The 22,052-nt window shown below is 39.9% G+C and overlaps 3 protein-coding genes and 1 long non-coding RNA gene across 5 annotated transcripts; 2 read left to right on the top strand and 2 right to left on the bottom strand.

Annotated features, from left to right (window-relative positions):
- The first annotated feature begins 418 nt into the window (after window positions 1–418).
- Window positions 419–1,389, top strand: LOC132259236 (vitellogenin-2-like). The gene is made up of 2 exons (XM_059756794.1): window positions 419–514; window positions 572–1,389. Exons 1-2 carry the CDS (start codon window positions 419–421, stop codon window positions 1,220–1,222), a joined length of 747 nt encoding a protein of 248 aa, XP_059612777.1. The 3' UTR covers window positions 1,223–1,389.
- Window positions 1,390–7,990: 6,601 nt separating this feature from the next.
- On the bottom strand, window positions 7,991–11,339 carry LOC132260009 (helicase POLQ-like). Its single transcript, XM_059757904.1, has 7 exons — window positions 11,222–11,339; window positions 10,140–11,161; window positions 9,079–10,086; window positions 8,917–9,012; window positions 8,560–8,847; window positions 8,362–8,496; window positions 7,991–8,207 (listed from the first exon to the last, which is right to left on the bottom strand). The coding sequence occupies exons 1-7, from the start codon at window positions 11,325–11,327 to the stop codon at window positions 8,133–8,135; spliced, it is 2,730 nt and encodes a 909-aa protein (XP_059613887.1). The 5' UTR covers window positions 11,328–11,339; the 3' UTR covers window positions 7,991–8,132.
- A 323-nt stretch (window positions 11,340–11,662) lies between these two features.
- On the top strand, window positions 11,663–21,511 carry LOC132259957 (rho GTPase-activating protein 21). Of its 2 annotated transcripts, none has more exons than XM_059757811.1 (12): window positions 11,663–12,054; window positions 14,476–14,626; window positions 14,764–14,859; window positions 15,240–15,485; window positions 15,543–17,132; window positions 17,198–17,419; window positions 18,426–18,842; window positions 18,908–19,206; window positions 19,275–19,639; window positions 19,708–19,847; window positions 19,920–20,040; window positions 20,603–21,511. In XM_059757811.1, exons 2-12 carry the CDS (start codon window positions 14,498–14,500, stop codon window positions 21,349–21,351), a joined length of 4,374 nt encoding a protein of 1,457 aa, XP_059613794.1. In that variant the 5' UTR covers window positions 11,663–12,054; window positions 14,476–14,497; the 3' UTR covers window positions 21,352–21,511. The 2 variants fall into 2 exon arrangements, with proteins under 2 accessions (XP_059613794.1, XP_059613796.1); XM_059757813.1 differs by lacking the exon at window positions 20,603–21,511 and adding an exon at window positions 20,182–20,381.
- On the bottom strand, window positions 17,240–17,754 carry LOC132259981 (uncharacterized). Its single transcript, XR_009468331.1, has 3 exons — window positions 17,596–17,754; window positions 17,429–17,534; window positions 17,240–17,342 (listed from the first exon to the last, which is right to left on the bottom strand). It is a non-coding gene; the product is annotated as an uncharacterized LOC132259981 (long non-coding RNA).
- Window positions 21,512–22,052: the final 541 nt, after the last annotated feature.

Genomic DNA, 22,052 nt, shown 5'->3' with positions numbered 1-22,052 from the left:
GTTACAGAAATTTCTTCTCATATTTGTAATGTGTTGTGCACTCTTTAACGCTGAATGTTCAGCAATAAGTGTTGCGGATCGCATTGTGCAAAGCACTGCGTTAGGTGTTCAGAAAATAAGGGATGTTATAGATAAATTGTCAAATCTTCCATTAACATATGAGCAATTGCTGAGTATGTCAGTAACATTCTTGTACGAATTACCGACGAGGTTTGGCATAAGTGCCCTCAGCATATTTTGTATATTAGCTATCGACACAGATAGTAATTTAAACCGCAAAGAATACCATAAGCCGGATTACAATGAGCTTAGGATAACTTTCTACAACGATATCGAAGAGACTACATATCATTTGTCAGAACTCAAGAATGTAGTGACACATTATGCTTTTGACAAAACTGCTCCAGTTATTATTTTAATGACCGGATGGCTGACAAACTTGCAGGAAGAGAAGCAGAAGGCGGCAGAAGTCATTTACACAGCGTACAAATGTCGGGGATATAACAATTTTCTCGTAAGTCAAGTGCTGCAAGGGTCATTTAAATCTTTAATTGTTTTACTCAATTTGTAGTTATTTGATCCCCACGTCGCCATCGAAACTTTGTATTCATGGTCAGCTCTGAATACTCATGATCTTGCTGAATACATTACACCAGCAATCATTGAGCTCACCAAGAACGTTGACATTAAGCAGCTCCACTTGATTGGTCACAGTCTAGGAGCTCACATTGCCGGTAACATAGGGCGAATATACAAGGAGGAAACTGGCAAAACCTTACCGAGAATCACAGGACTTGATCCGGCTCGAGTATGCTTCAATACTGGAGGGGGTCTTAGGGGTCTGGAGCGCGGAGTTGCTGATCTAGTCGATGTCATTCACTCCAATTCCGGAGGCTTGGGCGCCAAGGACTCAATAGGCGATGTAGACTTCTTTCCAAATGGTGCAGTGGTGAATATGCCTGGTTGCTCCTCTCTCTCGTGCTCTCACTCGAGATCTTGGCGATATTATGCTGAAAGCGTTTATCCCGGAAATGAAAATGGATTTCTTGCCAAAAGGTGTAATTTGTTTTTGGCTTACAAACAGGAATTGTGCTCCGGTGAAGATATAATACCTATGGGCTATGCCACACCTACTAATGCCACAGGAAATTACTACTTGGAAACAAATGCCGAATCACCTTACGGATTTAATTCGATGACAAGCGTGAAATGTGCAAACTGATATAAATTTTTGAAAAATATTAGCATTGAAATAAAATCTCATTCTTAGAACAGTTTAATCCTCACGACATCTTACTCAATTTTGTGACTTGGAGAAAAAAATCAAATGATGAGATTTGTTGACGAGCAATAAGAAGAGTGGCAAGTGACCAGGAAAAGAACAATAAATTTCAGTGGTTGAAGCATAAAAAGAAGAAATTGGGCCGTGAATTCAAGAAGCCCTTTAGATGTCATTTAAACACACTAGAGGGCGGTTCAATGGTCTTTTGGGTGGAACAGATAATTCATACATTTCAAACTTTTCTCTCTTCTTGCGATGGTTTCTCTATACATTTGCCGTCCTTTCAATGTTCATTTCATTGAAGTTGCCAGATATAGAATAAGAATTGGAGGTATGGGCGAAAATTCATGTCAACCTCCCACTGTGATTTCACAGTATCTAGCCAGACTGCAGCACTACTTTTCCAATCAGCAACAAGAAATTGAATAAAAAAAGGTTACATGGCCAGGGAGGAGAATTGAGCATAGCGATGATGCAGCAGATGTTATCCTGCATGAAATTGTATGCATGGAAATAACACTGGAAATGACAAATCAATGGGCAAAAATTGCCGCACTTTTATCGAAAAGACATGCAATTGAGAAATCACAGATATTGCCATTGGAAAATGTTTTTTTTTGCTATCTAAATTAGTATGTGAGTTTGTCTAAATTTTTTGAGCAAATTCATTGAAATTCATTGATTTGTTAAACAGAGGAAAGGAAAGTAAAATAAAACATTAAATGTTGCTATTTCCAAATTTCAAATGAAATTCTGATGAAATCTTTCTGATCATGTAGAGAAATACATATTTGCAGTGAGAGCAGAAGCCACAAATTACGACTTCCCTTTTCTCCTTGCGTTTCATTACAGAAAGGTCATATTTATTGATTCAGGAGGGAAAATATTCAAGGCAATATTCTAAAGCAATTATTAACGTCTATAGTCAACACATTGTAATTTATACAAGACAAACTAATTCAATATTCTTTAGAGAGGAACATTGCAATAGTTTGTGTTTTGTTTTATTTATATGCATGATTAACAGAAAACAAACAGCATGGTCAATTAAATTGAATAATGTCTTGTAAAATGTAATTGACAATTGAATATTTAATGATGCTTGAAGCAGTAAAAGATAGATAATGTATAATTAATGATTAAGGCCATTTCCTACAAAAAATTGGCACTAATAATAAAGCTTGTTTCAGGAAAATATTGTTATAGTATAAGTTAAGTTCACCTTTTAAATGAAAGTTAAATAGAAAATATGATTAATCTTAAGAGACACACATTGTTTGAGAAACTTTCATAAACAACAAGGTGAACTTCCTAAGTATATAGCATAATGTCTTACAATTTACTGTCCCGCAGATGTTCTTATGCAAATTTGGGTGCAATAATTTTTAAAGAACTCACAGTTACAATTTGTTTGATCTATTCTTTCCATTCTACATGTCTGTTTCTCTATTTATTCAACAAAAGAGTAATATTTGATAAACAATAAAATGAAATTCATGGAATCCATCAATTAAGCAGAGTACTCAAATTAAAGGCCATGCACAGTACAACATCAGGCTGAAATATACTTGCCAGGAAATAATGAAATAAACATTTCATTTTCCACATGGAAAATTATTCTGTTCGTTTCGGTCATATACACATTTATCAATAAACATGAGAGCCTTCATTAAATCAATGCGAGCGGAAAAAAAGCAGGGTAACAGAGAAAGGATGATTTTCCGTTGGTATGGATAAATTTTCACTTCTCGCCCGCATTTCAATGTACTTTGCCAATTTAAACTAGATTTTGGTGCCTGAAGAGTTGCAGTCAATCGTTTCATTCTACGTTGGCACAGATTAATCTAAACACTGCATTTTTTTTCTACATTTTGCATTTTCTGTTCACCCACATACATATGTATGAACGGACAATCGGCGCAAAAGTTTAAATGGGATAGTAGCGCGAGCAGTCATGCTGGAAAATTGTGGAATAAACGGAAGGACATGGAATTTTATGTAGTTTATGTTGAGCTGAAAACCTCTTTTCACGGAATCATTTCCACCCATTTTTAGGCAAAATTCTCTCTTCTGATTTATATAAAATATACAACATGTACTCTATGGGAAAATATGTTTCAGAGAGATGATTCCCATTGAGAGGATTTATTTCATACGCTGAAATACATATATACCATGGATACTATGTGTATTTGTTATATGTTTGTGGCGTTTATTTGAAGAAAACAACACTTTACACGAAGCACATGGAATGGATGATACAAAGTCAAATTCACATAACTAGTTTAAATGTTTTATTTCTATGCGTCCTCAAGAGTGAATCGTGGAAAATCCACACGAGACGCTCAAGGGATGGGGTTGACCTTTTTCAGAAATCTGTCTGACTCCGTGTCATTGTGTGGATGCTTTTTGTGGCATGGAAAACTTCATTGCTAAATGAATAATTTTCAACGTTATACTCCTCCACAATAGCTGGAAAATATATTCAAACATTAGATTAAACAAACCACACTCATGCTCGGGGTGTATCCCAAATTTAATAAACTCCCCATGTCCCAAATATTGGATGGAATGCTTCGTCCTCGAGGGATGAGAGCACTATGAAGGGAAAATTTGTATTCTTGTCAAAATATTTACATTCCCATCTAAACCATCATATCCTTATCGAATTTCCCCTGATAAGAATATCTATTCATCGATACGATGAACGTGATTTTTCTCCATATTTTTTTGTCTCCCACGAAAAACTTCCGCTTATTCGCCCCTTCTTTGTGTGTACAAAATTCGAGAAGGAAAAATATTTCAGCACGATTGGACAAAGAGAAAATGAATAAACGGAGGCGTATAGAATTTGCTGAGAGAAAAGATAACACATGAATAGAGACAAACAGAAGGAACGAAAAGCCTTGTGAAATAAAATATTTCCTCATTGTGTAATTTATTGATTTAAAAATAAAGTGAAAAGGACTTTTGCAATAAAACAATTTTTGCATCTTCAACTGTAGCAGTACAATTGCGCACACATTTCAGTGGAGAGTATTTGAATGAAGATCATTAATTAAAAACGAATTTCAGAAAGTGACTTGGAGAATTCCTCGGATATCTTGAGGCACACAGAAATTTCCCCAAAAACTCCATTTTAATTGCCAAGGCAAAATACGAGGAGATGTTGGAATTCTGAATTCTCCATCCATCAAATAATAAATGAAAGGCGTCTGCAGATGAAATGAAATGGTGTCAAGTTTCCAGACTATTCTGTAACCCACCATTGAGTTATCTCTCCGTTAACCCACCCCTATTGAGATGCCAATCATCGCTTCATATGTTCTGTCTTGCGATCGCGCAAGAAATTTCTCTCGGAATATTATCTCTTCGGCAACGCACCATATTTTTGTCTATCTTCGCACTTTGGAAAAATATCTTATAGAAAGTCAGACACTAAATGAGATGCGAATAATGAAAACTGCTGAAGCATCTATGTCAAGCTGTATAAATGTGGAGGGATAATGAAGCATTTCATGCTTCATCGAATTGCCTGGGAGATGGAAAGTTCGCGCTGAAGATTCCTCATCCTCAGTCTCATGAAATTTGATTGTAGCAGTGGCGCAAATGGAATAAGCAAGAGGTGGCTGGAGAGACTGATTCATTCAAATTAAATCTGCAATTCAGGAATATCCACCCACACCCCCTTGAAAAGTTCACCATCGCGTCGGAATTCACACAGAATCCCCATCCAATTCCACCCCCAGCTCACGCCGCACTGGCACACACTAACAGAATAATTAATCATACATCTTGGGAAGAGCGCAAGATGACGAAAGGGGAGGTCGGAAGAGGAATGCAGAAGGAGGAACTTGCTCAGTATTCAAGCATAACATTTAATGTTTTGTCTTACATGTGAATGTCTGTGAAGAAACTTGAAATGTCTTCGACGGAATTGTCTCAAGATTACGTCTAATTCGCCAGAATTGGTTTAATTAAACCTTTTGTGGAACGTGCTAATGAATTTGTGGTATTGTAGCAGAAAAGCCATCCAATAAACTACTCATTTTTAGCCAATTTCGCACCATTTCGCATCTCTCTTCAGCAGATTTCATAGCAACAATTTGGCCCTCACAAGAATTCACCCACAGAAAGTGGGTGAAAAAAATACTCAGCACAAAATTTATATTCACACGCCGGAGCACAATTTTGGGGCAGAAGGCAATTTCGTGGCGTTTTCGTGTTGGGTGTGAGAAAATTCTTCAAATATTTGCAAAACAAATCCACAGAAATTTATTCTTAAATGAAAGTTAAATTGAAATTACACTCCTTGGAGAAATGAACGTGTATCCAGCGAGCAAAAGAAAATCTATGAGTATTCCCGAGAAAAATACTCGGGATGTTGTAAAAATATTGAAATACGTTTTCCAGAGAATACTCTTGTCTTTGCAATTTGCTATGGAAATAGCAAGTAAAATAGCAGCATTTTGATTGTGATATAATAAAATAAAATATATTTTTACTGCCACCAACAATTTGGCAGAGACTCTGCTGACTCCATTGCTCTGAAATCAATTTGGGGATCGCTTTTGAAATTTCTCCCGACTTTCCGACAAACTTACAATTGAAAGGGAGTTGCAAAGAAAATGCTTTCATTTCGTCACGTGCCGATTCTTAAAACAGCAATTACAATAATATATCACCTATTGTTAGTTGGGAAGTCGTTAAATAAATTGAAAAACTTTCTTACACCTCCCATGCACTCTGTTCACCCTTCACTGTTCGCGGTGGTGCTATAGAAGAAGAAAAAAAATACAACAACTCCAAATTAACTCAATCTTACGGATAAAGTAGAGAATAGTTGAATGAAAAAAAAACTCAACAGTTTAACTTATTTAACTTTATCCTCACACTCCATTCTAACTCTAAAGTGTACGGCAAAAGATGAAATTTCCCCACTGTGAATAGATCCACTTCACATCAAATAACTTTTCAACGGCAGGAAAGTGCTAAAACTTTCGCCAGCTACGCTAAGACTTCAAGATTAAAGTAAATCCCGAGAGGAAAAGAAATTCCTCAAATATCAATAACCGCCAAACTATATTGTGTTGAATTTGAAAAGTTCATCTAAGTATGAAAGAGAATATGTTTTACTTTGCTTCCGGAAAATGATTCTCCTTGCAAGTAGAATCGCTCAACTCTGCCAGCGGATCATGCAAATTGATGCACGATGAGAAATCACAAAATGTAAGTGCGGTGTAGCAAGTCTCCTCCCCAAGCATAGTTAACTAATAGCTTAATTGAGGCTATAAATAGCAATTTGTTTGGATGAAATTGTCACTTTTCTTGTAATTCTCCCCCTTGTTCGGTCGTGTACATGGAAATTGATTCACATTTTGTGATTATGCAAATTATGGCGCAAAGGCAGAGGAGTGAGGAAGGATTTGGCACAGCGAGTGAAAAACATGTAGAACGATTTATTCAAACGAATATTGTCGTAAAGTACATGATATGCCCATAAGATTATGCTGATATTCATATTTTCCCTTCATGCACTCACACCAAGTGCGGCGCCCCAAAAGGGAAAAACTTGTAATCTGGCGAATGGGGAAAAGTTGGAGAAATGCTACTTTCCGTATTGTGGGGCTCTTCGTGAATCAAAATGACAATAACAGCGCCCAAGGACGAGGGATTGCGATGAGGTACAGAGAGGGCAATTTATGGGATGCTATCATCTCTGGGGGACAGAAAAAATATTCTTCAGAAAAAATTTCTTTCCTTCACATAAAGTGAAACCCAAGGAAGGAGATAGTAAGTCAACAGAGATTGTTGAATTCTCTCTTTCACGGCACTTTTTCGGTGTCATTCCAATATTTATCGCGCCACCCATTTCAGCATGGTGCACAGATACTGGTACCAGAAGCTGTGAAGATTCAGCTCCACATTCCCATGCAAACGATATGACTCCCACACCGCGTCCTCCGCCCGTAACATACATCCGGCCCGCAAAAAGGAAGAGGGATTTATGTTTTCCCGCGATAAAGTCGCAAAAGACATATTCTGCTCCCAACCATGAGCAGAGGTGCAATTTTTGACCCACGCTAAAAAACTCTACACGGTTTCAGCAAACCTGCTGATTAATAATTGCATTAACTCAAAAGGTTTGTTTTACCCCAAATTTGGATACTAATTTTTATATAATTCTAACTGAAATATTCTCTGATTTAAGTCGTTTTATGCGCTACTGCTAAAAGCGATGATTCTGATCATTCACATCTGAATTCCATTGAGCGCTAAAATCCCATGAGAAGTGCCTCTGTGAAGAAATACAGATGTGTGAGGGAAAATTGAGTGTGATTGAGGTGGAAAGGGATTAGATAAAAAATTCCTGGAACAGAGTCCTAAAGAAACTGATTGACTGTGAAGCCGGAGTGTTCACACAGTAAGAGTAGTCACACTTGCACTCACTGCGAATTCTCACGCACGCGCAATTGAAATTCTCTCACTTATCCAAAGAATCCCTACCACAATCATATTATCCATCCCTTCCATACCTATTATCCTAGGAATATCCCTACCCTTTATCCAGAGTCACGCTCGTTATCCTGCAAGGCATTGCTATATGGAGAATGCAATATAAATGCGCATGCAACATGTATATGTCATATAGGGAGGAAGTATAATAAGGCACACTGAATATAAATATTGAATCCAATTTATGTTGCCTAATTGTATCTGCTGAAAAATATATAATTATAAAACAATTATCGAATTTAAAATTTAGAGATCTATATATGTATAAACAGTTTCAATTCAATTGGTTTTTAAATTATTAGATATACAATTATTCATATGTTTTTCCCGTAATTCATTTGCCATTTAAAACAATTTTCAAATCATCCAACTCGTGTAGCAAGTTATCCTTCTTCTCCAACAGCATTACCTTGAAAAAAAGGAAATGAACCTTAAAAAAATTACTGATCTTGTTTCTCTTCCAGTGTGTCTTCGTCAAAATTTAGTGACAGCTACAATATTTTTTGGAATTCTCATTAGATTTTATCCACCAAATGAGTGTAGAACCAAGACATCACACTTACCGTCGCCGCTGAGACGATTTCTCTTGCCGCCTTGTAACTCATATGGTAAATATTTTGCACTAAATCCTGAGGTTTGGCCTGAGCAATCAGTTCAAGAGTTTTATATCCTGCAGCATATAGTTGTTTTGCTCTCATCTAAATGTGATGTTATAACAATTAGAATCATTGCCACAAGGAAAAATTATTAAACAATCTTACAAGTTGCACCGAAGGAAGTTCCATGAGAGGAATCAGTTCTGGTGAGCAACAGTATCTCAATTTCTCAACCATCACAGAGAGAATCGATGCCAGAGCCCAGAATTCACTCATTTGCTCACAGAAGCGCGTAATGCAACCCGCATTGGAAGCTGTTTGACCCATTAGAGATTGCACTATGCCTCTAGTAACCTTGAATCTGAGAGCCACTCTGTAGATTTCCTCCAAATTCCATAAGGCCTGAATGATAAGCGTCACGTAGAATCGTTGAACCGTTCTCATTTTATCCTCCTGCGATTATACGTGAAGTGTAGTACAATCATAATAAAGAATTTGACAGGATGAAAGGAGAAAACTTACATTATACTTCTTGCCACATCTTATACCCATCACCATACCCTCAGTGATTCCAATAGTGTGGGCGGTATGGACTTGATCAGGGCTCAATTTCAGATACTACAATTAGAAATATGCAAGAAATAAGCCATCTTGTTCTAAAATTATGTAAAGAAAGCTCTTCACCTCATCACAGAAAATCATTGGATCCATTTGAATGTCCAAGTCGGATGGCGTGACAATGTAGAGAAGGTGCAAATAGTCTACCAAGACAAGACCCATTTGAACTTTCTTCAGTTCTGCGTACAGCTTCTCAGCTTCGTGAAGATCGATACAAGCAGCCACAGCGGCTTTACCCACGTTGCTGATCTCCAACTGAGAGGAATTTTTTATCACAATTTGTCTCCTCTGCACCGGAGAATTGCCAATTTGAACCTGCTGTGTGGTAACTATCTTGATGGTGCAATCAAGAGGAACGGTTTCTTGTTTGATCCAGAGTGCCTTAAGCTTGTAGAATTTCTTGACGATCTTCTCCACTTCAGTAGACATCATCACATTAAATTCATTGGCCTGAACGTTCAGGAGAGTCATCGAGGCTAATGCTTTTAGTTCACGGCATGTCGTGGCCATGCCGAGGCTGATCGCACTCAGGATGAGATTGCTGAGACCGCGAAACTCACACAGATGCATCGAAGATTTTGCATTGTCCATGGGAGCATGGAAAAGATCGTGCGCAAGAGATTTGTCACGAGCCTTGAGAATGATAATACTGTCACCCTCGCCGGAACTCATTCCGACGCGTCCTGCCCTTCCAACCATTTGCTTGTATCGACTCTTCGTGAGAAAGTCCCGTCCAATGTATGGAGATCGCAGAATAACTCTTCTTGCCGGTAAATTCACACCCACTGCCAAGGTGGACGTGCAACAAATCACACAAAGCGTGCCTGCGAGGAAGGCTTCCTCCAGAAAACGCCTTTCTTCTGCCACGAGTCCTGAATGATGATAAGCTATGCCATAAGGAATGGTTCGCTGTAGAATGGGACATATATACTCAAAGTATGTCTTCATGTTATCAAGCAGCTTCTTTTTCTCTTGCTTGTGATCCTCAAGAAAGTCCTTTGATATCACGTTTGTAAGAAGACGTGCCACATTTTCACAATTCTGGCGAGTGGGACAGAAAATTAGCACTCCATCCTGGGAATAGGAACAGAATTAGTCTAAGATCGTAGAGAAATAATCAATATTACCTGCGGAGAGACTTCCATCACCAATTTTCCCAGGTGATCAGGATCAATCTTCAACTTCTGCTCATCGTAGTCGGAATCAATCACTCTGAATGGCACAAACATCTCCGGATCGCTGGGATCCACCTTGTAAATATCTTTGTCGCACTTCATGTATTCCGTGAGTTTCACAGGACGGAAGTTTCCGGCGAAGGTGCTCGCCTCCATGAACTTCTCGATCTCCGTGATATTTCCGATTGTCGCGCTCATGCCCACAATCTGAATTCCCAAATTCATGTATTTAATCTTTGTGATGGCTGTTTCCAGCCTCGTCCCGCGATCTTTCTCGCCAATCAAGTGCAATTCGTCAATAACCACCAGCCCAATTTCCCCAAGGCGCCCAGCCTCGATGAGACTGTTAATCACGCAGAGGCTCTTCTCGATCGTAGCAATATAAATGGATTTCTTCTTGCGTCTCTGCCTTGGCGGACACTCACCATTCCGGCCGGCATATTCCTCAACCAGGAAATCCAACTCGATCGCGAAGGGCGCTAGAGAAGATATCTTTTCCTTCACCACCGCGACATATGGCAAGATGAAAAGCACGTTCCGCTTGTGACACAGTAACTCCTTCAGGATCAGGATTTCGGCCACGAGAGTCTTACCACTGCTCGTGGGCAATGTGTAAATGAGGTTCTCTCGCATTTGAATGGCTGGTAGATTCAGGCAATCGATCTGCCAATCGTAAAGCTCGTTGATGCCTTTAATCTCTTGAAACAAATCCTTCACCTTCATGGGCAGCCCGAAAAACACTTCCTTGTTGGGTTCCAGCGCTGGGAAGGGGAACGTGTCATCAAAGAGCTGATTTAAATTCGTCTCTTCGTGGTGGTTCTTCTTCGCATCACTCGGTATCAACTTGTCATCGTCATTGAGGAAGCTAAACTCTAATTCTTCGAGCAATCGAATATCTTCAAGTAGACTTTCATCGTGGATCTTCAATTTCTTTGCCGAGGACTCGTCAATTTCCTGTCCAATAATCTGAGCATCTAGGAAAATTGGGAGAATTGTTTTAGACAGTTTCTTCAGACGAATCTTTTGATATTTACTTAATTTTGAAGACCCTGAGCTTGCATTTGGTGTCTTAAACCGAAAATCCATAATCAATTGCACAAAATCACGTAAAAAAACAATAATATCATTTGTTATCTCCATTCAATGTGTGGTTATGCGAGCGGCGCCGCGCCAACTGGAGTGTCATGCCGAAAGGCCTTTTAAGATCACCGTATGAAAGGCGCTCGCAAGCGCACATCACGACTAAAAAATGCATAACATATAGAATTAGAGGTAGAAATTTATTAAATCACCTTTCTTCAGTACAAAGGTGGCATTCCAACTGAAAGGAGTGCGGCGCAAATTAAATTTTCCTTACTGTGAATTCCTAATCAAACGATTTCCTTGAATTCTTCAGGTAGTTGAAATTCGAAAAAGGCCTATTTTGTGCACAACTCGCGACGTTCGGAGCCAACTTCACATTGTTTCGTGTGACATTTTCGGGTTTTTAATATGGTCGCCTCGGTTGGCATAAATTTGTGAAATTTCCTCCAAATAATAATGAATTAAGCGTGTGTGTGCAGTAAAATCAGTTGAGGCTTTGCGCTAGCGTCGAAAAACAATGTTATCTGGGTGATAATTGTGTGGAAAGTGTGGTTTTTCGGTATCCCTCTGCGTATGTCGACAATTGATGGGTTTCACTCAGTGACGGGGTTCAGAAGTGAATTTTCCCGATTTTCACCTCTGAAAAAGTGAATTTTGAGAAGTGAAAATCGCGATATTCACTTCTGTCTGTCCACGGACCTCCGCCGAGGACACCACCGACAACGATTGCCTCGTCGGGCGAGCAGAGAGCACCTCCTGTGCCCCCTCCGGGAGCCCCATCACGGTATTTTCCTCTCTTCATTGCAATCAAAATCATTTACTCTTTGAATATTTACGCCCGCGGGCAGTAATGGTGCTCTGAGGATTTTTCGTGTAATCGGCGCTATTTGCTCGAAATACTTAAAAAATTTCTAATTTTAGATTTTCACGATTTTTATTTATTCTTGAGGCTCCTCTTCTGTCCGTCGTGCTCTCGAGCACGTCTCTCTGGGGAGAAAGATGAGAGCACGAGTGAGAGAAGAGAAAAGGAAAGACAGAGGCTGGGAAGTTTGCATAATGCTCAAAAAGAGGACTCGTGTGTGCAAGATTCTGCACTACAATCGAGCCTACTCGGCGCTTCGAAATCGTGGCTATAGTTTAATGTGTATCCGAAGATCTTGTGCAAATAGAAGGGAAGAAAGGTTTGCAATTTATTCCACAGATAGTCTGGCATAATTGCAATACTGCTCAGCTTGAAGACACGGTGCGAGTTTGTGTAATGAAAACGACCAAGACTTTCGCCTCTCAGTTTATCCAATACAGCCGCATTTTGGGGAGCAAATACAATTAAACACGTGTTCAATGAGGTGTAATTTGAATGTTAATTGGAATTTTTATGATATTTCTGGCGGATTTCTCTTGTTTTCCTATTTATAAATTACACTGGAAGTGGATGATATTTGAGAATGTGGCTCGAAAGATCGGGATTAATTGAGCAAAATCCACACAATCTTCACGGGAAACTCTTGCACAATTCAATTGAGCACCTCTCTTTGTGTAATGACCGCGGGTAATCAGTCAGAATTGGACTTCTTTTGTGCTTCAAACTCGCTTGAGTGCACTACAGACGTGTATAGAGAATTACTGTACAGTGATTCGCGCCTCGAATAAATGCCTAAGCACATTGCAAAGTTTCTCGTCATTGCTGTCCGCGAAGCCACAATCAGCGCGACAATTGAGTGATTCTCTCAGGCAAGAAGCGTCCGTGTGTCCATTCACAGAAAAAGAGTGAGAGGAGGAGAAAAATTAAGCGAAATTGCTCAATAAATCCTCCGAGCAATCCAAATGTGCGATTAATTGAGTGAAAACGTCTCCATTGATATTCGCCAGCGAAGGTACAATCGCACAGCGAGTTGATGTTTTCAATACAAATTTGTAAAGTGTCTGTTAATAAGTGTTTTGTCCTTGGATGAAATTAAATTAAATTTAATTTCAGCGGGCAAAAATATCGATTGAAGCATTGACACATCGCCAAGTGCGTGTAAGATGGGTTAAAAATTGAATATAAATTAATTTGCCGCGCAGTGTGTGAGTTGCAAGTGAATAAGGGAATGCCTTTTCAGTTGATTGCGGCGTGAAATAACTCCACGAACGCGGGCGTCAATCAGTTTTTCCCGCGAGGAGGAAAAGTGAGGAGAAATTAATGAGATTTGGAAGTAGAATATGAGTTTAGAGAGAGAGAGAGAGGAGAAATAGTGTGAAAACATCTCATTGCTAATTCAATTTGATAATCCATGAGGAATGTTCGAGCGAGTGCCAAACACGGAGGGTGTTGTATTTCCAATTTCTGTGGTGCGCCCGCCAAACCGCAGTGTCGAGAAAATATTACAAAATTGTCAAGAGAATCGTCAAGGTTTTGCACTTATGCACATCTATTTTGAAGAATATTTTTGGGCCAAAATCTATTATCTACTATCGCAAATTGCCGCCGTAATCGCAAATCGGTGATTTTTAGTGTCTGCATTACTGATATCATCAAGTACATTCTTCTTATCTGGTTTGATTTGGTGTGAGAGATGTCTGTGTTGGCGGAACAAGCAATATCTCTCAGCAATTTACACCTTTCATAATAAACTTTCCATATGATGGAGATGTTTTGGTGAAATTCGGAGACCTTGTGTGTTTTTCTTCTTTTCTGATGATCAAACAGTATAGGTAATAAAAAGAATTAACACTTCATTGTTGAGGATTCCGTCAATTCTCGCTAAATATTGCTGAGAAAATCTTTATGGCAAAAAATGCAAAATCTCGTTTGGGAGGCGTGACGAAATGGTGGAAGACACGAAGATGATGCCGATATGGGCAAGATAAGATCTCAATTGCTCTGATTTGGGGAATGATGAAGGGGAAAAAAGTCGAACTCGATTGACTGGGAGATCGCGATCTTTCCAATAGATTCACGTGATCGTGTGGGGCGCAAGAAGGCATGTGTGAAGGAGAGCGCAAGCTGAGATGGGGAGAGAAAAGTATAAAATTAAAATATTAAGCGAAACACACCGGCGTAACACGGGCTAAAGTGGCCGAAATTTGGCCTTTTGCCATTTTTATTATGGACTTTGGAAATTAAACATTTCGAGATGAGCATGAGTGAAGGAAGGAGGCAAGAAGAAGTGTATGAAGAGAAAAAAAATTCTTCTCTTTTCTCTCTTTTCGCGTGATCACATAGTGGAAATCCTCCGGTTTCGCCAATGGCCGATCGAGTTGGTGTTGTTGCATCACGATCGAGTGGTGGAGCGGCCCTCAAGCAGTCACATCAGAATTGCCCGGGGAGTGATAAGCAGCGACCATTGATGAATATGCCACCAAAACCTAATCAGGTATGCGTAATTTGAGGAAAGAGGGCATGAGTAATACCACAAAATGTGTACTGTGCTAATGTCTAACTGGTTAATAGGAGAAAAGAGTGTTATTTCCCCTCATTGTCTCTTTTCTTTCTTCTCTGTTGCTTTTTCAGATAATAATACCCAAAACAGTGGTGATTCGACGGCAGGAAAATCACGGGTTTGGCTTCACTCTGAGACACTTTATTGTTTATCCACCAGATGCAAATGTAAGAAGAAAAGTCTCTAAGGAAGTTATTTGGCATTGTTGTGTACATGAATAATTTCATTGCGCTCTCTAGTGTGGAATACACATTCATTTCCTGTTTTTGAGATATTAGCCTGAGAAAATTGCTGTGGCAAAAAAGGTCTCTAATTTGGTGTTTGTGGTTACTGACAGACACTGAAAGAAGTGATTTGCAAGTTTGGAATTAAGAAATTTGAAGAGAATCTTTCCTAAATAGTGTCATTATTATTTAATTTTTTTGTCTAAGTACCTACAATAGTGTGACTAATAGCGCAATTGTTAGCCTTGGGAAGACTTGAGAATGAATTCTTTGTTAAATAACTGATAAGATTTGCCAGTAAAACAATATATATATGTGTTTAGGACCCAGTGAGAAATGACCAGTCAACGTTCCAAGTGACGGAGCCCATGGATACAGTCTTCGTGAAGGAGGTTCGCGCGAATGGGCCTGCCCATGTGGCTGGTCTGCAAACGGGTGATCGCCTGTTGACTGTGAATGGAATTGCAGTTGGCGGAATGTCTTATCCACATGTTGTCTCGATAATCCAACAAATCCCGTCAACACTCACGCTCAAAGTCGTCCCGAAGGAATGTGACGTCTTGCAGACGGTAAGAAAATGACACAACCTCCAAATTTCTATACACTTCTAATGGCCATGTGTGTAGTTTTTCAGTGAAACAGCTCATAATCCGGAAACAAATCAGCGTCCTCGAGCAACAAATGCACACAGTCATCAGACCGAAGTGTCGTCATTTTATCCCAGACAACCATATCCAGTCGGAAGCTACGAATCGCAGATGTATTTTCAGACATATCAACCACCTGGACAATTAACAAGTGTGTATCGATCTCATGAACCATCGGAAGTGGTGTACAATCCACTGTACAGTGGCGATGGTGGCAAAACAGCAAATCGTCGTGAATCTCAATTGTCAACCGTATCCTCAACAACTGTCTCATCATATGATTCTCAATTGTCCAACTCCACTACGTCAACGATTAAAGAGCTCACAGATAATGCCATAATGATGCGCCTGAAGAAGACTTTTGAGCAGAAAGAGGAGTTCCTCAGGCGTCCCAACCAGCAACCCCTGTTTCCCTGGGTCTCTCCACCACCTTCACTGGAGGTCAGTGTTCCCAAGGCGTCTGAGATGAGTGTGAAGCAGAGGGAGTTCTATGCAAGGCCTAAGAAGATGCAGAAGCAAATATGGCCTCCACATTCGACTACAAATTCACCGAATGCGTCGGGACACTTCGAAGGAGGCCTCGCGGCGTCGGTGGTTGCACAGGATGACCATGTAGCGTTGGCTGGAGTGGGCCCTGTTCTGGCAAAATGTGATAGACGCCCATCAAGTGGTCAATTGAATCATTTCATTCCAATACAGAACAATAAGGAGAATGAAGTGAGCCATGTGCAGGATCTCAAGAAGTTGACACGTGAGCAATTCTTTGCCAGTGACAATGGTGCTCGCCCAAAGGAAGAGTACAGCCTAGTGTCCCATCCGGGACTGCATATTGTGTCAGAGAGGACGAAGATGTTCGAATCAGGACGACCATTGTCGCCAGATGGAAATTTTCTTGACCGCACGCAGTTGTACAAAAGTGAGTTGAGTCGCCTGAACAACAAAGTGGCGATACCCAATGTGGCGCACAGAAAGAAGGAGTTCGAGCAGATTGGCTCGTCTGAGGAACGCGACAGATCAGTGAGCTTAGATCATTCAGATCTCAGTCGCAGACTCCCGCGAAATGGCCTGCTGCCAAGTGATCGCGACTCTGCGTCATCGCCGTACAGGAGTGTAGAAAGGGTGACGGATGGTGGTGATGTGGTCACCATGAGACCGGCAAAGTGTGCAATTAGTTTGGATGACGAGGAGCGGCGCGTGAGACGAATATCGTATTTGAGAGCCACGGCCAATGAAGGATCACTCCACAGTGACCAGGTGACGGACACCACGAGCTACTCATCGATGCCGTCGGACGTGTTGGATGACGATAAGTCACCGTCATCGCCGTCCACCCGTCGAAGCAGCCAGCGAGTGAGTGAAGATCTGGGAATACTCCTCTATTCATCCGCTCAGAGGAGAGACTCGAATTTACTGGACATTGGTGGTGAATCTCATGCAGGGAACCTCCAAGTAAAAATCACAATAATTGATGGGAAGAAGTCACATGATCGGTCGTGGAAGAATATCTGGGCAGAGCTGAGAGGCAACAAACTCAAGATGATGATACAACGAGAGGGAAAACCGAATCAGGTAAATGTATTATCGATATTTCTTAAGATTCATTTAATGTTAACTGATTGATCTTGTGCTTACAGAATCTTGGTGTATTGGATTTGAAAAATTTCAATGTGACCGATGCCAATTATGCGAAGAGGAAGCACGTCTTCAGGCTGATATCGGTTCCATCAACACAAATCACAACCTTCTCTCCGCTTGGACCCACTGAATTGCTTCTTCAATCTGAAAATAATTACGAGATGAATCTTTGGAGAGATTTGTTGCAATCAGTTTGTGTTCCGGAAATGCTTCTGAAGAAGGTAAATTACCAGAGTTCTTGTTCGAATAGATTTGCTATTCTTGCGATTAGAAGGGTCATTTGTTGTATCCAACGATGTACTACGCCTGCGGGTGCCAGGGACTCGCACAGTTTTTCTGAAATGGGAAAATGTGTTCGTCTCACGACAGTTGGTCAAGATAAACCTTCAGTCCTTACTTAGAATTTCCGATATATGAGCTAATGAGTTTTCATCGATGTCTTTATCTTGATTCTCCATTTGATTTTGTTCAGCTTCTATTCTCACTACAGCTGATTCTGCAAGTTCCCTGATAAAGCGCCCTTGTGGGATTTTGTGTTCATATCTCATGCATTGTTACTTTAGTATCGTATAGAATCTCTTGATTGATAAACAGTGAATTACCTGAACTTAAAGTATTGCTTTCTCTCTCCACACCATCGATTGCAAATGAATGGTGAGCAATGAAAGATATAAGAATTAGTACCACCGGGAAGATTCGCTTAGTCATATTGATAAACTTTCTTCAACAATTGCTTCGACACTACTCTAGTTATGGATTTTCCATAGCATCTTCTTATAAGGAGATGAAAGAGAAAAAAATGGTTCTTAATTAAACAATGCATTAGAATTTTATTACAAATTTTTAATGATTTCCACCCATATTCGCTGCGACACTTAATTCGGTGACTTGTGAATGCAAATAAGAATGCGATACGTTATCGGTGGATATTTTTGTGGTGTTTCGTAAGAGGGAGTTAATTGAAAGCAAGCAAACCGAAAACACACTTCATTTCATCATGTGATTTTTGTTCCGTAATTTTGTACTCTTGGAAAATAATTGTAATTTGATGGATTTCTCAGTTGAAAGAGATAAAATGCTAGCAAGTGACTTTTATGTGTTGACTAGTAGGAAATTGAAGAGTATTGTAAAGAAATATGTGAAAATTTCAAAGGTTATTGTACGTCTCGTGTGTCAAAGCATCTCCAAACACAGTGATTTTACATCATATTTCATAACATCTTTCAGGATTGTGTTCTTGGCGATGTGGGCAGTCAGATTGCTGAACCGCAGAGTGTGGCCGCTATTAAGACCATTCAGACACCGTCAGCGACTAGTGATGAGAGTTCTGGTGCAAAGAGTGGCTCGACAACGTCGAAGAAATACTATTTGGGATCCAGATCACCGTCTGGACAGTCTCCAGTGACAAAGAGCCGGAAGACGCCACAGCAATTGAACATAACTGTGCCCAGTGCAGCGTCCGGGAGTGGAGGACAGAAGGACTTGAGCGACAAGGAGGGTGGATCACCGAAACCTAAGACGTGGAAGGGTCTCGTGGCGAGGCAATTGAGGAAAATTCAGGGACAACCCACTGCAGGTCAGGGCAGTTATCCAACCTTCCCAGAAGGAGCGTCGATTGGTGTACCTCTCTCTCATTGTGTTCCGGTGAGTTATAAATTGTGATGGAAAAATCTACTGCAGGCTCTTTACTGTGACATTTTGTCTTTCAGTCTGAGGAGAATGAATTTGTCCCTTTCCTCGTTGCACGATGTACGTCAATTGTTGAGCAAAAAGGCCTCGATATTGTTGGTATTTATCGTATACCTGGCAATACAGCAGCAATTTCGGCACTAACTGAGCAAGTGAACAGAGGATTTGATGATGCGACTCTGATGGATCCAAAATGGGAAGATGTCAATGTTGTCTCCAGCCTCTTGAAGGCATTTATCCGTAATTTGCCTGAACCTCTGCTGCACACTGAAATTTACCCGAGTTTCATCAATGCTGACAAGAAGAGTGGAAGATTGAGGTGGATTCCTAAACATGTTTGACTCTAGTAAATTTTCTCACTAAAATTGGAATTGAATTGTATTTCAGAATGTCTGAATTGAAGAATCTTCTAGAGGCTTTGCCGCCTTATAGTTATGAAACAATGAAGCATCTCATTCGACATCTTCATCGTGTGAGCCAGAATTGTATGGTGAATTTGATGGAGCCAAAGAATTTGGCAATCATATTCGGGCCATCGATTGTGCGATCATCGAATGAAACATTGGAAACTGCAGTAAAGGACATGAAGCATCAGTGTCGAATTGTCGAATCTCTTGTGACGCACTACGGATACTTCTTTGAGAAGGATCCCATTCCCGATGTAGCTGAACTCCCCACACCCACGGAGGCCCATAAGGAATTGGACGCACCGACAACCAACTTACTACTCGATAATGTTGCCAAAATTGAACGTGAGTGACTGGAGAATGGCATGATTCTGAATAGAGGTTTAAATGTGTGTTGTTTTTGTACATTACAGCATTTAAAGAGAAAGAGTATAGCTCTAGATTTGTGGCCAGTATTGTACAAGCAGCGAATAGAAAAATAAGAAAATCTACAACGAGAAAAACAGTTCTTTCCACGGGAACGCCAGATAATCTATCTCTGGATAGCAACACTGTAAATATATTTAAATGAAGCATTTCAAGTGGAAAATTATGGGAATTAATTGAATTTCTTTACATCTTTCAGTCCACCGAATCGAAAGACACCGCATCAGCACTTCAACATATAGAATCAACGAAGGAATTGGAAAGTTTGAAGCACAGATTATCAGAAGACGATTCAAATGATTCCACATTTGTTGAAAATGGTAAGTTGCCTTCTCATCTTTTATGAAATCAATGAAGAGAAAAGAAGAATAAGTAATATTTTTGATGAAAATTAGGTAGAATAGATGATGAATTATATGATTGGATGTTGTGTAAAGAATACATCAAAATTATTATATTAGGACTTCAGTGTAGCCGGAATAAAGTATTTCGTCTGAGATTGAGTAGATCATCACAAAAAGCCAATTTGCCACAAGAATGTATTCAGTGGACGCAGGTGAATAGACGTGATGAATGCGTCTAATAACAGTTTTGATTTTTATTTCTTTTTTTGGCTCTATTAAACATGAAAACAAGTACTTAGCCATGAGCAATTCTTCATCACCACAGTTTATAATACAAAAAATTCCTATTAAAACAATACATTTTCGCTTTTATGCTGCGAACTCTAATTGTGCTTTCTTTTGAAAATAATCCCATTACTGACAAGCATTTGCGTCAAAAGTCAAACTCTCTATAGACATTAGATCGTGTGAAGCTCATTAAACGATTTTGTGATGGTTGAGAAGAGGGAGATGGTAATGGATTTTATGTCTTTTGCAGGATCAATGTCCTTAAATACAGTAACAATTGCCCTGGACAACAAATTGAAATCTCTGCGGTGTTCATTGGACTCGTCCACTCAGGATAGCAGTGAAGTTGACGCTCCTCTGAGGAGTCAAGCGCTCAGTATTGGGGACAATTTGCCGTATGCTGATGAGTCTCCGGAGAGATCTTTGTTGTCGGTGAAGATGAAGCCTCTGCAGCGCGAGATGGTGAAGCACAAAGCACCGACAGCGAAGAAGGATCCGGAGCCAACAGTTGGCAAGTCTGTGGATGACGATGTGTCCACGTCGTCATCATCATCATCATCGTCATCGTCTGGAGACACAGACACTTCCACCACGAGCATCCCCATTCATATTGATTCTGAGGTGTTGCGCAAGATGAATCGCATTCTGACCAATTTGGAGAGAAACACCACCAAGATGAATCGGTCGCTATCGCTGAACTACAAGAGCCAGCAGAAGGGTGGCGAGTGTTGCTGTCATGTGAATCATCGGGTGATCAATCGTGTGCCACTGACCAAAGATGAGAAGACTGACAAGAATATCAACAAGAAGAGGCACTCGCAGGAGACGAAGGGACACCACAGACGGTATGACAACCGCTCCATCAGACGGAGACACACCGTTGGTGGGACACACGATTACTCACCCAAATACATTGAGCGCACAGGGAATCCTCCCATGGACAACTACAGCACACCGTGCAGGAACTACGTGATGCGAAGGAGCAGCTCACCTGAGTAGGGCTGATTAATGATAGGGGGTTCTTCTCGAAAGCATACAGAATCTACTATATAAGATATTCATCTTTACTACTTCAAATTACAAACTAGAGAACTTGCATTTATACAAGAATGTAGGTACTCAATTCAAATGTATCAAACTCTCATTCTTAATTGAAAAACCAGAAAATATTCACTAAATTTCGAGAAGAATTCTTAAGAGATTATGTATTGTGGGCAAATTTCCATGATTTTTCCCCCCTGAAGAGATTTCAATGAACAGCGAAATGGCATTATTTAGAAGTTAAATACTAGGGGTTTCCGTGAAAATGTGGCAAAAGGCGATTTTTGTGTGTTGTGCAATGTGAAAAAATGACAATGAATGATAAATGATTATGGGGAGAAAATTTCCACCGAAACTGTATGGAAAGGCAGAAAAAATCAAGTTAATCATAGATTATTTCTTCATCAAATTGAAGTAAGTGGATTAAAACGTAATGTAAAGCCAATGATAAAAATGATTCTTCGTAGATGATAATAATTTCATGTCAATGTCTTGCCCATTTATTAACTAGCTTAGTGAGGGACAGAGAGATTATTGAAAAAGAAAAGAGAAAAAGAAATATACTATTTATGTAATGTGAAAAAATGCCGATGGGGAATGCATTATAAAGTAAAAATGTTTTTCTTTCTTTCTTTTGGTTACTTCTTAGCTTCATAAAT

The sequence above is a fragment of the Phlebotomus argentipes genome, unplaced genomic scaffold, assembly GCF_947086385.1.
Source record: "Phlebotomus argentipes unplaced genomic scaffold, Phlebotomus argentipes genome assembly scaffold_18, whole genome shotgun sequence".
Taxonomy (NCBI): Eukaryota; Metazoa; Arthropoda; class Insecta; order Diptera; family Psychodidae; genus Phlebotomus; species Phlebotomus argentipes.
The sequence above is the reverse complement of the archived record's forward strand: the minus strand, read 5'-3'. Positions and strand labels throughout refer to the sequence as shown.